The 15,272-nt window shown below is 44.0% G+C and overlaps 1 protein-coding gene across 3 annotated transcripts in view; it reads left to right on the plus strand.

Moving 5' to 3' along the window:
- RPS6KA5 (ribosomal protein S6 kinase A5) overlaps positions 1-15,272 on the plus strand; it is a 200,529-nt gene that overhangs the window by 21,526 nt on the left and 163,731 nt on the right. The window contains exon 1 of one of the 3 annotated variants that reach the window (XM_070378343.1): positions 10,095-10,418. The exons of the other annotated variants lie outside the window; for them this stretch is intronic. Within the exon in view, the coding sequence (XP_070234444.1) occupies positions 10,370-10,418 (49 nt within the window). The 5' untranslated portion in view covers positions 10,095-10,369. Of the gene's footprint in view, positions 1-10,094; positions 10,419-15,272 lie in introns of those variants that run through there. 3 annotated transcript variants of the gene reach the window in all.

Consider the following 15,272-nt stretch of genomic DNA (forward strand, 5'->3'; position numbering starts at 1 on the left):
ATGGCAGCAGAAGGCGTCTGAGCGTCCCGTCAGCGGCCCTTGAAGCATCCCTGCACAGCCTCTCCCGGCTCTCCTGTCCCGGCCTTGACTGCCTTCACTGGGCAGGGTCTGCCTCAGCGTGCTCCCGTTTCCTCTAGTATGCATCGCTTCCTTTTGGCTCCAGGGCTTCTCCAGGGTCCACCCTGCGGGAGATACAAGTAGGAGGGCACCACAGCTGCTTTAGCTGGAAGTTAGTGCTCCCCGAGGGCGGCCCTAACCGAAGAAGAGGGCTGGACCCCGTGGAGAAACGCTTCTCCCCGGCTTTGCACAGAAGGGGCCCAGTGCTTTCCAGTCGTCCCTGCGTTTTGGTGCCATGGAGCTCAGTCGCCCAGTGGCGGTGAGCGTGTCCGTGTCCGTGTCCCCCTGGTGGTGAGTGTGTCTGTGTCAGTGTCCCCATGGTGGTGAGCATGTCAGTGTCCCCATGGCGGTGAGCGTGTCTGTGTCCCTACAGTTGTAAGCGTGTCAGTATCCCCACAGTGGTGAGCGTGTCCACGTCCCGGCAGTGGTGAGCTTGTCAGTGTCAGTGTCCCCGCGGTGGTGAGTGTGTCAGTGTCATTGTTCCCGCGGTGGTGAGCATGTCAGTGTCCCCGTGGCGGTGAGCGTGTCCGTGTCCCTGCACTGGTAAGCGTGTCAGTGTCCCCATGGCAGTGAGCGTGTCAGTGTCCGTGTCCTGGCAGTGGTGAGCATGTCAGTGTCCCCGTGGTGGTGAGCGTGTCAGTGTCCCTGCCTGGTAAGCGTGTCAGCATCCCCATGGTGGTGAGTGTGTCAGTGTCCGTGTCCCTGCAGTGGTGAGTGTGTCAGTGTTCCCATGGCAGTGAGTGTGTCAATGTCAGTGTCCCTCCAGTGGTGAGTGTGTCAGCATCCTTGTGGTGGTGAGCATGTCAGTGTCCGATCCCCGTGGTGATGAGCGTGTCAGTGTCTGTGTCCCCATGGTGGTGAGCGTGTCAGTGTCCGTGTCCCCGTGGTGGTGAGCGTGTCAGGACAGTCGGCTTGCTTTGTCCTGCCCCTTCCCGGTCTCTGCCTTTTAGCTCCGTTTCTTCTCCTTCTGATGACGTGGCCTGTTGACAGGTCTTTGCAGATGCTCTCCTTTTGGGAGGCGCTTAGGGTCAGACACCCCCTCCAGTGTTCTTGCCTGGAGCATCCCAGGGACGGGGGAGCCTGGTGGGTTGCTGTCTGTGGGGTCGCACAGAGTCGGACAGAACTGAAGCGACTTAGCAGCAGCAGCAGCAGGGTCAGACAAGTGCAGCTGTTGTGTTGGGGTGTGTGCGTCTGTGTGTCTAGCCAGCCATCCGTCTACCTACCTGTTCATCCATCCATCCGTCCACCCAGTCCCAGAATGGTAAAGATAGTTGCTTAGCTCAACTCTAGTCAGTGGTGGAGCTGGAGTTCTGAGTTCATCTGAAGCCAGAGCAGGTCTCTTCTCCCTTGAGGTACTGCCTTTCCCCTCTGAAGATGTCATCAGCGGGCCTCAGGGGGCTTGTCCAGCCTCCTCCTGCGGGAGCTAGCCCCCCTGCCAGCACGCAGAGGTCTTTGAGAGACCCCCGTCTACGGCGTGCCGGTCTGTAGGGTGCCGGGAGCGCGCCCGTCCCTTAGAGAGACCCCCGTCTCCGGCGTGCCGGGAGCGCGCCCGGGCCTTAGACCCTCCGTCTGCAGGGTCCCGGGAGCGCGCCCGGCCCTTAGAGAGACCCCCGTCTACAGGGTGCCGGGAGTGTCCCCCCTCTGCAGTGAGCCCTCCTTGCCCTGCACCTCGCTCTGGGGGCGCTCCCCTCACGGTCTGTTACGGAACGTGTTTCGTTTTTGCTGCTTTTCTGAGTCAATCACCTCTTGTTGCCTGTGGTCCTTTTTTGGTTGTTTGCTCATTTCTGTTCTTAGTTTTTGTGTTTCTGCTTCAGGACTTTTTTTTCCTCCTCATATCTCGAGTACTTGTGTGAAGATTTTAAATTCAGTTCGGAGTGTTGTGTTACTGTTTTCTTCAGCTTTGTGGCTTTTCTTTTGGAGGGGGACGGGTTTGTCAGTGGCGATGCTTTTATTAGCAGTTTCTGATTTTGTTTTAAACAGTAGTTTTCTGTGTCCGTGGCCTGCTTTTTGCGTTTTTGCGTATCTGCTCACCCCTTCTTAGAGAATTCCATAGTTCCGCCCTCCGCGCTTGTTGGGAGGTGCTGGGGCGGGGAGGGTGCGCCTGTTCTCTGGTGGGACCCTCGCCTTCCCTCCTCTCGGTCCTTTCCCTTGACTGCCAGTTTCCTAGGCGCCTCCCCTTCCCCTGCTGGTCTGCCCTCCGGAGATGGGCGTGCCTGATTTCTGTCGGATCCACTGGCTCTCGAGCCTCTTTTCGAGCCGGCCCTTGCAAAGTGTGCAGCATTCTAGTCTTATCCTTGGGCCTTTCTGGGCATGCTTCTGCTTTGTCTCCCCCTGCTCTTTTTCAGTGGCTCTCAAGTGTCCCTCCCTGTCTTTAAACCTGCAGACTTTCTGTGGGGTTGGTGGGAACTCTGCTCAATGGGGTCCGTTTTTCAGTCACCGGTCATTGGAAGCTTGTAGAGTTCTGTCTCCTGCTACTGCTCCAGGTGTGGGTCATGTGTGGTTTCACTCCGTCTTTGTTGGTTTTATGGTGCTGTGTATTTTGTTTATTTCTTTCTGTGGACCTGTTTTTAAATTCTTTTTTGAATTTGTTGCAGTCATGCATCCATTTTGTGTGTTGGCGTTCTGGCTGCCAGGCCTGTGGGCTCCTGGCTCCACAGCTAAGGATCACACCAGCACTGCTTGCGCTGGAAGGCCAAGTCTTAGCCGCTGGACCGCAAGGGAAGGCCCTATTTTGTCTTTTTTGTTTATTTACTCTTGAGGGTATATGAGAAAATTTGGAATCTGGTGCCTTCATTCCCCTTAACCCAGAAGTTTCTCCGTTCTTTACAGACTCAGCTCAGGCTCCACCACCTTCTCTTCCTTGGCGTTTTCCGGTTCCCAGGCTCTGGTACTTGCTGCTTCCTTGTGTTCCTGACCTTCCGCCTCTCTAATTGCAGGTGTTTTATTGCATTGTAATTATATACTTGTCTCCCCTCCCCCATCAAATTGTGACTGTCTCTTGGCAGCAAACCTTGTATTTCTTTTTTGTGATACATAGTGGCACCCACTAATTGGATTAATTTATTTAAAACAGAATAGAAGCACAGTCAGTGGATGGAAGTCAGCTCTATCCACTGTGAATAATGTGAATATTTTTGGATCATAGTGAACTTTAGTTTTAAAAGAAGATAAGTAAAAAACTATGAATAATGATCAGGTTTATATTATAATCAGTTCAGTCGCTCAGTCATGTCTGACTCTTTGTGATCCCGTGTACTACAGCACGCCAGGCCTCCCTGCCCATCACCAACTTCCAGAGGTTGCTCAAACTCATGTCCATCAAGTCAGTGATGCCATCCAACCATCTTATCCTCTGTCGTCATAATACTAAAGTTTAAGATAATAAGATTACCACTTTTTCCCACAGAGCTTAGAATGTTAATTGATTGACTTTTGAAAATAGAAATATCTTTAATAAATACTTTTTCTAATATTGCTGAATAGTTAAAAGTCTAGAATCTGAAATGATTCATAGTTTCTTTTTTTAAAAAAAAGAATATGAAAAGATTCTGCAAAATTACTGGGTTTAAAATTTTTTTAATTTTTTTAAATTATGAAACTATGATAGTACATTTATAGGAGGCTTGGAAAATACAGAACAAGATTCCATATAGTTCAACTATGCTATGCTATGCTATGCTAAGTCACTTCAGTCGTGTCCGACTCTGTGTGACCCCATAGACGGCAGCCACCAGGCTCCCCCGTCCCTGGGATTCTCCAGGCAAGAACACTGGAGTGGGTTGCCATTTCCTTCTCCAGTGCAGGAAAGTGAAAAGTGAAAGCGAAGTCGCTCAGTCGTGTCCGACTCTTAGCGACCCCGTGGACTGCAGCCTACCAGGCTCCTCCAGCCATGGGATTTTCCAGGCAAAAGTACTGGAATGGGGTGCCATTGCCTTCTCCGAGTTCAACTATATATTACCATTATTTCTTTAAGTATATAAGTTAAGATTTTTAGTTGGAGTTTCAATATCGAACTCTCAAAAATTAGTAGAATGTATATACAGAGAAGTAGAAGAATATAGTTGACCCCAAATTACAGTTTTTAATGGATCATTTTAATATTCAAGTGACTTTCTACCTTTTTGCTATACAAGATGTGTTTGGGTGCCATGTGGCTGAAATTCCACATACCAGCGGAAAAGACAAAATTGGATTCTTAAGTGCACAGCACTGGGTTACCTGACTGAGTTTGGAAATAGGAGTGTCAAAATTCATCTTCTGCTCAGTTTGTAGCACCGTGTAAAGATCTTGCTTTTGCTTAAAAAAAAATTATTTATTTTTAATTGAGGGATAATTTCTCTGTGCTTTTTTTGAATTGGTTTTGAAATAAAGAATTTGACAATATGGATGTACATCCTTAAGAAAACTAGGTATGTGGAAATGAAGACCCTTTACCTAATAATTAGTAAGTATTCTATTGATACAAATTTGTTCTTTTTTCCTGTCCAACTGTAAACATTTTTATCACGAGGGCTATTTCTTCTCAGACCGAGGGGTCCACTTAACCCATTTGTTCTACATTTGGTATTATGGGCCATGATTATTAGATACAAAAATCAAGTAGGATTTTGAAGATTTAAAAAGAAATCTATAGGACTGCATTGTAGGAATTCCAAACAACCCCTATCTCATTCAGAATTCTCTATAGAGAGGTGTTGTAAACAGGCATAGTGCATCAGCTCACTCATGTACAGGTCAGATGGGAAATTTGCCTCTGTAAATGAGTTTGTTCAGAAAATGGATTTGTTGGTTTTTATATTCTGAAACTAAAAAGGAAAAAAGACAAAGGGAACATAATAGATAGTCATCTGATATTTGTGTGCCATAAGGAATAGTATTCTTTCCAGTGTTTTTTTAATTGCAAGATGATTTTCTTTAGTTCTTCTAATTGTGTGATAGTTTTTGAATTGTGCTAGTCTGTGTTTTGACTATGTATTTGCTCTTTTCAAAAGAAATGGTATGCAAGCCACATGGCACTAGAACTATGGAGTAATTTCTTTGGAAACATTTTGGTTTCAGGTGGACATTACAAGAAGACATTTGACCCTACTGTTCTTAGCAATGTTCCCTGTAAGCCATTCAAAAGATTGTGAGCGCAGATACGGAGAACAAACCCATGGTTCCCAGTGGAAAGAGGGACGGGGAGGGGCAGGAGATGGGTATCAGCTTAAGAGGCACAAACTACTGTGTGTAAAATACATAAGCTGCAAGGACGTGTTGTACAGCACAGGGCAAGTAGTAGTAGTATTTAATAACAAGAGTACACGGAGTATAATCTAGGAAATTTTGAATCACTGTGTTGTGCACTCTAAATCAATTATGCCTTAATTAAAAAATGTAAATAAATAAATATCCATCTTATTAAAAATTTTTTTAAAGATTTGTGAGCAGACCACTTCGATCTTGAGACTGGTCCTGAGACTTCCATGCATTACCTCAGTTGTGATCACTGTTAGCAGTGGTATGAGATTGGTGGGCGCTTTACCTGTATGTTCTGTTAAACCGCCAGCGACCCTGTGTGTGCTGCAGACTGAGAGGACACCAGGGTAGGGGCTTCGCGCCAGCTCACACGTCTTGCAGGTGGCAAAGCTGGCTGTGAACCTAGACGTCTGCGCTCCAGCAACTGCCCTGCCTGAACCTTTGTGTCTTTATGGCTGATTTTTCACCCTGTCTGAGAAGAGTGTGCCTTGACTTACTCATTTCTTTATTTCCCATCGTGGGGGTGGAAGGACAAGGGCGATGACGGTGAGGGTTGTTTTCAGGAACTGTCGGATTCTGTAGTTGTTAAAGAGGCCAGTTTTAAAAGCACGGGTCTTTTTCTGGTGTGTGTGGAGAGCAGACACTTGTGAACCTGCCCGCTAGTGCTATCTGATCTTACTATTTTGTGATGTTGGGTTCGTATCTGGTTTTCTTTTTTTAATGTATGTATCATTTGTTTATTTGCCTACTTAGCTGTGCCAGGTCTTAGTTGAGGCGTGAGGGATCTCTGTCTTCCTTGTGGCATTAAGGGTCTTCAGTGCAGCGTTCGGGCCTTTAGCCGAGCCGCGGCACTCTGGCATGCTGCGTGTTGGCGCTCCTGCCCCCACCAGGACCGCACCCCAGCTCCCTGCACTGGGAGTGTGGGGTCTCAGCCCCTCAACCACTAGGAAGCCCCCATGTCTGTCTTTCTCAAGAAGTTGTTACTGCTGCTGCTGCTGAGTCACTTCAGTCGTGTCCGACTCTGTGTGACCCCATAGACGGCAGCCCATGAGGCTCCCCTGTCCCTGGGATTCTCCAGGCAAGAGCACTGGAGTGGGTTGCCATTTCCTTCTCCAGTGCAGGAAAGAGAAAAGTGAGAGTGAAGTCACTCAGTCGTGTCCGACTCTTAGCGACCCCATGGACTGCAGCTCACCAGGCTCCTCTGTCCATGGGATTTTCCAGGCAAGAGTACTGGAGTGGGGTGCCATTGCCTTCTCTGAAGTTGTTACTAGTTCAGTTGAAACTTTATGTAACCATTATCCTGAATGTAGTTTTTGTCATCCCAGTTGTGTTTTTATACTTTTACAACATAAGTATATGTGCATAAATTACAGTGCGTAATAATATTTTGCATGTCTTTCTCTTTACGTGTGTGGTGCGGTCAGTCTCTGTCGTGTCCAACTCTTTGCGATCCCGCGGGCCATAGCCCACCAGGCTCCTCTGTCCATGGGATTTTCCCAGCAAGAATGCTGGAGTGGGTTGCCGTTTCCTCTTCCAGGGATCTCTTTACATAAATACGACATCATATAATATACACATCCTTAGCAAACATACGCAGGCCTATTATGTGTATCCTTCATTGCTGCATTAAAAGTGAGAGTTGTTTGTATGGCCATCTGTAACTTTTATCAATTTATTTTTGTTACTCTATGATGTTCCACTGTATGATTATATCATAATGTCTTTATTCATTGTCCTGTTAGTGGATATTCAGGGTTTTAATTTTTTCTGTCATGCAGTGATCTTGTCTGTGGCATTGTTTACGTGTCCACTTATATATGTGCAAGAGTTTATAGTGTATACCTAGGAATAGAATCACTGCTCTGTGGGTCTGCACAGCTTTTATTTTATTCAGTGTTGCCAAACTGCTTTCCAGATTGATTGTACTGGCTCATAGTCCCACCAGCAGGACACGAGAGTTCATTTTACTTGTCGCCTCTTGGTTTTACATTTTTAAATTGATTTGATGGGGGTAAAATAGTCTCTCTTTTTGCAGTGTCATTTCCTGAATACTGATAGGCTTAATAGAATTCTTGAAAAATGTAAATAAAAATGAGGCAAAACAAAAATATAAAAGATTTGTTGACCATTTGGTTTCCCTCTTTTGTGAAACTGCCCTGTCATTTACCCCCTTACTTAAAATTTTTTTTTTTAATTGGATTGCTTTTCTTTGTTTGAAAGGAGCCCATTTTCTGTGATTACATGCTCTGTGTCCCTAACTTCTTAGACAGCATTTTGGATATAATTTAACCCTTTTAAAAATGACTGAACAACATTATTGTGCTGTTTAGATAGCAGTGCAGAAGGTATGTGAGACTGTTGGTGATCTGGTCCTCAGTGGCTGGACTGCTGTGCCTTTTAGAATTACCCTTTACTTTTGTAAGCACGTTCTTTTTCTTCCCTCGCTTCTTTTCTTCTCTTGTTTCCCTTCTTGATGCTTCCAGTGCATTTCGTCGCTTCTCTGCTGTCTGGTTTTAGATAAAATTATCTGGGTGAGGTTCCAAGAATTGTGTTGTCTTTGGGAAGTGAATGTGCTGTGATGAGCTGCTTTCTTCATATCTGGGGGGGCCCCTGAGGTTGGTCCCAGTTGTATGTGGGCTTGGACTTGGACTCTGGGTGAGTGCATGTGCTGAACAGTGACTTCTGGGTTAGTGTGAGCAAGGCTCCATCTTAGCAGAAATGATAAGCTTTTGAGACTGGCATGTATTACTGTAAATCCACATGAAAATTATCTTTTAAAATTCTAGATTACAACTTTTCAGAGTAAAATTTTTTTTCTCTTCTGGGTTTCTCAGTGTTGCTAGAACAGTATAGAAATCTTTCAGACGTTTATGTGTTTGGTCGGGCCTCTACTCCAGTACTTTTGCCTAGAAAATCCCATGGATGGAGGAGCCTGGTAGGCTGCAGTCCATGGGGTTGCTAGAGTCGGACACGACTGAGCGACTTCACTTTCACTTTTCACTTTCATGCTTTGGAGAAGGAAATGGCACCCCACTCCAATGTTCTTGCCTGGAGAATCCCAGGGACGGGGAAGCCTGGTGGGCTGCCGTCTATGGGGTCGCACAGAGTCGGACACGACTGAAGCAACTTAGCAGTAGCAGCCACTGTGCTTAACATTAGTTGTTAAGGTTTTAATATTCCCACTGGCTAGTCTGAAACATTTATTTATTCCCCTGTTGCTTTGGCATTAAAATTCTATGAGGACAGAGATTCTGTCTGTTCCTCACAATTGAATCTGATCACCTAGAGTAGTCTGGAACATGATAGATACTCAGATATTTGAGGGAATGCACAGTGGAGTGAATTCCACTGTCCTTATTTTTTTAGTAACAAGCCCAGTTAGTTGACTTAAAAAGATTAATAAGATTATTTTATATTTGTTTCAATTACTTTCTTTCTGCCTTAAATTATCTGCCTGTTTTTCTGTCTTTTCTGTTTTTTTTTTTTTTTTTGTACTGTGTTAAAGGATGAATCTGATCCCTGTGTGGTTAAAAAAATTATTTAAACTATGGAATAGACTAGAAAATTTAAAAGTGTACGTAAAGTATCAGGAATAATGCTACAACAGTCATCCGAGAATCTCTGTCTTTCTATCACAGATATTGGGTTGGCCAAAAAGTCTGTTTGGGTTTTCATAAGATGTTGCAGAAAAACCTGAAGGAATGTTTTGGCCAACTCAATACAGTATCTTCCCCAAGGTCACAAGTCTGGTAGTTTATGTGGTTGAGATTAGAAAACAGGTCTTTTTAGCTCAGGAGCACTTGCTTTACTTGAAACTTCTCAGTACTTTCCCTTCATATTTGCTTGTGCTATTTCTCTTTTTTAAATTGAAGTACAGTTGCTTTACACTATTGTGTTAGGTTCAGGTGTACAGCATAGGATTCAGTCATTTTTACAGTTTATGTTCCTTCAGAGGTGACTCTGAGATACTAGGACATACTTCCCTGTGCTCTGCGGTGTATCCTCACTGCTTATCTGCTTTATACACAGTAGTCTGTATCTGTTAGTGTTGGTGTTGTTTAGTCACTAAGTCACGTCTGACTCTTCGAGACCTCATGGACTTAGCCCACAGCTCCTCTGACCACTGGATGTCCCAGGCAAGGATTCTGGAGGGGTTGCCATGTCCTTCCCCTGGGCGCCTTCCTGACCGGGGTCAAGTCTGTGACTCCCTCGTTGGCAGGCGGATTTTTTGCTGCTGAGCCACCAGGGAAGCCCATATCAGTTAATCCCATACCCTTAATTTGTCCCTCCTTCCTTCCCTCGCTCCTTCGGTGACGACGAGTTTGTTTTCCTCATCTGTAGAGTCTGTTTCTGTTTTGTGTGGTAGTTCTTTATTTTTTTTTTTGTTTTGTGTGGTAGTTCTTTAATGTGGAAGGGACATTTTTGTTAAAACTCGCTCAGTTCTGTAGGCCCCATGGCAGCCCGTGGAAGCTGTCCCGCGTGTTTCGGCTAGACATAATCTCTCCTTCCTCTGACGTCCCCACATTTTGACAGTGGTGCGTTTTATTGGGTATTATGGTTCTTCTTTGGCAAAGTTTACTTTGTTAGATAATAAGCTTTGGGGGAGTTGTTTTCTTCGTCTTGGTTTCCTAGTGCCTATCATAATTAGCATGAGAAGACTGGTTCCCAGGTCCTCTTATAATAACTGGTAAGAGAAGACTCAGCGTCAGTGGTTTAAGTAAAGAAGGTTGAAAAGAAGACAGCATGTGGCGAGGCCTCCCCGCGCCCCTGGGCATCCAGGCTCCTGCTGGCTGCTCCGCTGGCCTCAGCGTGTGACCTCTGTGCTCTGTGCTGACGTTGACCGTCCAGACTCAGACAGGAATGTGGGGCAAGAGGAAGAGACTTTCTGTCTGTGAGGTGTTTGCTTCCTATGTAGGATTTGAATCCTCCTCAGGAGACATTTTTGTGTGTTTTTGGCTTTGGCTATGCAGCGTCACGTGGCCATCCTTTTGCAAGGGCGGCTGTGAAATGGAATATGTATTCTCAGCCTCTCAAGACAAGGGAAATGGTGATTGAGAATGGTGGTGAGTAGACCTGTATATAGTATCTGCCATAAAGAGGACTTGATGAATACTCTTTATTTAATTTGAAAAATTTTATCAAAAGTAATCCATGTATGTACTTAGTCAGATAAGACTATAAAGTAAGATCCGCAGCCCCTGACCCTCGTCTGCAGTTCCATCTCTGGTTTCTGCTTTCTTCTATTGTAACATGGTCTGCCAATTGAGAAATGGCACTGTGCAGCTCTTCAGTCGGCAGTTTTAGACCTCCTTTATTTATTTGTTCACCTGTTTAACAGGCTTCCCTGGCGGCTCAGGTGGTAAAGAATCTGCCTGCAATGCAGGAGACTCGCATTCTATCCCTGGGTCAGGAAGATCCCCTGGATAAGGAAATGACAGCCCACTCCAGTATTCTTACCTAAAGAATCCCATGGACAGAGGAGCCTTGTGGGCTGCAGTCCATGGGTTAGCAAAGAGTCGGACCCGACTGAGCGACCAACACTTTCACTTTCACCTAATGAAGTTACGGTTCTGGTTGAATCCATATTCAGTCTTTACTTGCTGTCTAAATATTCATAGCTGAGCCAAGTATTTGTTTTTTGTTTTTGTTTCCTTCTTTGTATAAATTTTTCCCCCAGAGTTAAATTACCCCCGTCTTTCCATTCAGTTACTTTTCTTTGAGTCTCTAAGTGCCCCCACCTGTTTTAGCAGCTCTGTGAATTCCTCTTCTGTGTGATTTTCTGTAGATGAGACAACCCTTTTTCCTGGAGACTTTCCTTCTGAGCCCTCTGTTGTCATCCATGTGGACTAGTTACTCTCAGCTACTGTGTGATTGTCGTTGTGAGACTTCCCTTCACTGTCATCTTGAGAATGATGTGCTTAATCCTTTTTTTTTCCTAGATCTTAAAGATTTTTTTGATCTTCAAATGTCTTGATTATGTTCTCATATGTGTGATAGCATTACTTGTTTACCTTACTGTTTGGGAGCATGTTTTTATTTTGGAAGACTAGGATGTAGGAACACTTTTACTCTCTTGAATTTGGAAATCAGTAGATGATTTCTTTCCAGTGACTCTTAGCAACAGTCAGTGTCCATTGTGCACTTCCTATCTGTGTTGTTGTTTAGTTACTCGGTCGTGTCTGACTCTTTTGAGACTTCATGGACTGTAGCCTGCCAGGCTCCTCTGTCCATGGAATTCTCCAGGCAGGAATACTGGAGTGGGCTGCCACTTCCTTCTCCAGGGAATATTTGTGACCCGGGAGAACGAACCTGCATCTCCTGCATTGCAGGTGGATTCTGTACCACTGAGCCGCCAGGGAAGTCCTGCGTGGCATCATTCTAAGTGGTATACATTCATGTCTTGTTTAATCTGTACAGTATCTCATTTGGACCAAATACTGCGTTTCCTAAGGATTTTGAATTTTTTTTAACCCTTTTTTATCCCCAGAGCAGATCCTGTAGGACCAGTACTATTAATGTCCTCACTCTACAGATGTAGGTACAGGGCTACAGAGAGAGAAGTTAGGCAGCTTGTCTGAGAATGCGCAGCTGGAGCTGGTGCCTGAATTCTAACCTACACAGTGAAATTCTAGGCCACTGCTGTTCTAGATAGCTCTACGCAGTGCCTACGTGTAATTAGAACTGGTTAGATATTTGTAGAATAAACATTTTAAAGTACACTCTGGGTTTTCATTTTTTAAATTAAAATGTATTTTAACAGATATACTTTCTTGCTTAGCTGTTGACTACTTCTTTTCTTTGTGAAATTTTAATATTTTTTATTTTCTCATTATTTTCAGAGTCAATTTCAATATAATAAATGAGGACAGCTTCATATAGTGGAAACCTACTTTTTAAAAGCTAGTATGTTTTACCCACATTTTAATGGTTATAGAAAATGGAAGGCAATAATAAAGCAAATAATGGGAAAACAAAATTGAATTTTTTATGTCATTTCCCATGAGGAACATATGGGTGTTCAATTTTTTATTCTTGTAATATTCCTTTAAAAGGTCCTCTTACAGGCATACAACAAAGAACAAGTAAGTCTTTTCTATGGTTAATCTTTCACTATGGATGTCCTTGAATTTTTAAAAAATGATTATGCTTATCAGTGTAGTGTTGTTCAGATACTGTAGCTACTTTAAAACTTGCCTTTTTATCTCCCAGGTGTGTAAGCCAAGTTAGAGAGCTGTGATGAGCACAGGTTAGACACATGCCCTGCTTTGTATTTACCACCCCATCAGCTGTGCTGGTGTTTTCATGCTAAGAAAGAAGGTAAATTAACAACATCTAAATATATATTTGGACTTCCCTGATGGCTCGGCCTTGTAAAAAATCCACCTGCAGTGTGGGAGACCTGATTTAGAGAAGCATCTGAGTATATAAACAGAAGCCTAAGTGTGCACATATTTGTTGTTCCTTTTATTAATAAAAATCCAGGCTTTCCTGGTGGCTCAGATGGTAATCTGCCTGCAGTGTGCGAGACCAGATTTGATCCCTGGGTCAGGAAGACCCCCTGGAAAAGGGAATGGCTACCCACCCCAGTATTTTTGCCCGAAGAATTCCAGGGACAGAGGAGCCTGATGGGCTACAGTCCGTGGGGTTGCAAAGAGTCAAACATGATTGAGTGACTAACACTTTTACTTACTAAAATCCGGGCCGATTCTGTTCATAAGGGTATTATGGACACAGTCATCTTCCATAATTTAAAGTTGGCAATAACTTGCTTTGGCCACAGCTAAATTTGTTTGATGAGAGCTCTAATTAAGGCATTTTAGTTGCTGTCATTTAGCCAACTAAAATATTGCATATATTTGACAGATCTTATTTAGATTTACTGTTATTTGAATTTCATTAGAATGTGATTTCTTTGATTTTAATATTGAGTCAATCTAGTTTTCACATGCTAAGAAGTACATTTGCTTATTGCAGTTAGCAGAAATATTTAGGAATATTTCAGGTTTAAGATGAAGCTTCTGTTACACAGATTTCTGGTTCTCCTCTGGCACAAGGTGGGTCCATTTGTGCTTGGTAGAATCACTTGACCAGTTTTGGCCAACAAAATTGATCGGCGGTTCCGTGTAAGGCATTTAACTTGTGCGTTTAACTGCCAGTGTGACGCCCTTCAAATACTTTATCCCTCTGTTTCCTCAGCTCTTGGTACTTTAGACAGTGGTTTCTCTGTGATGCTGGGTACCGTAGTAAAGAAGAGGTGGAACAGAACCCTGGGCGACCCTCAACGGCCATGCAGGAGAAGTGAGAAACTGTTGTTTTCAGCCACTAGGGTGATACGTTGCTGTGATATAATTTAGATGATTGAGTGATAAAATTTACTTTAGGGAAAGTCTTACCTCAGAAAATTTTAAGACTGTGAAGCCGCAAATAATCCATCACTTTTTAAGATAGAAAGGGTAGTGGCATTTAACTTTCCATTGCCCGTCAGGTGGAGGTGGGGTTGAAGGGTTTTAAACTTACGTAACATCCTCTGAGAGACTTGCAGACCAAGCTGGAAACTTTGTTTGCCTTGAGGATTTTTTGTTGTTTTTTTTGAAACTCCAGAAATGATACTTTTAACAGTGAACAAGAATAGATATTCTCTGTCTGGTAATGACAGTTGCCTGATTCCAAATCTCCATATACTCCCCCCCACCCCTGCCAACCCCCATATCAGCAAGAAGCTCAAATAAAACCACCTGTGACTGCACCTCCAACTTTGCTGGGAGATGGAGAAGCCATCATCTTCAGGTTACATCACAGTCGGGTGGGAAAAAGCAGCGAATCCCAGTGGAGCTCCTGTTGCCACAGTCCCATGGGGGATGGAGTGGGGGAAGGTCATCTTGAGAGACTCTTGAAAGAGAAAGACAGAGAAACAGAAAACAGACAAAACACAGGCAAAAGGTAACCCTCAGAAAGAGAAGGTGTCAACAGCATGTGCAAAAATACTGCTTTGCACCAGGACTTGATAGGCCCTGGCTCTGGCTTAGGAAAAGGGCTTGAAAGTGAGCAGGATCAGAAGGGCAGTGTTAAAGAAGCTTTGCTTCTAGAGGAGAATAAATATGGAAAGGTTAGTCACCTTGGGAATGTGGCCAGTGAAGAGAAAAAAGAAACGGAGAAAATTACAGATCTTGCGGAAGCAAAAGTTGCCCACAGTCCCTCCCCATCAGCCATGAAACAGAGTGATCCTCACTAAGCTGACTGAGGAAACCTGTACCTCACATGCACAGGAGCAGAAAAAAGGAATACAGAGCTTCTGTGAAAATAAAACAAAATGCAAATTAATGTTCCAGGTGGTGCAGAGTCTCCCCTGAATCCACATTATGCAGAAGGAAAGCTGGAATGAGTGCTCCCAACTGAGGAAATATCTTTAGAAAAGCAGCAGGGGGACTCCCCGGTGGTCCAGTGGCTACCATTCCTGCTTCCACTGCAGGGGGCCAGCTTCAGCCCCCGACTAGGGGAACTAAGATCCCACACGCCGCACAGCATAGCCAAAAAAAAAGGAAGCCTTGGTAATGTTGAAAAAATACCTTGAATCAAATATTCAAAAATTAAGAAAGAAATGGACCAGAAAACAGAATGAAGTGCAGTGAGAGTTGATTGAACTCAGGGGGAAAAATGAAGAAAAAGACAGAATCATGTCAGAAATGAAGACTAAATAACCAAGTCCTGAAGGAAGAATAGATCAAAATGAAAATTTAATAAGTATTAAAGAAAAGCAAGGACGCAAATTTTTTCAAGTTAGATACAGAAAGAAAAAGAGGCCTGAGAAAAAGTAGTTGACGTGAAAGACAAAGTTGTCACGTGTACAACTGGCGTTCTTAAAGATAAAACTAAGCCATCTAAGAAATATAATTCCAAAAATAAAAGCAGACTTGAGT

This window comes from Bos mutus, chromosome 10, assembly GCF_027580195.1.
Source record: "Bos mutus isolate GX-2022 chromosome 10, NWIPB_WYAK_1.1, whole genome shotgun sequence".
NCBI classification, from domain to species: Eukaryota; Metazoa; Chordata; class Mammalia; order Artiodactyla; family Bovidae; genus Bos; species Bos mutus.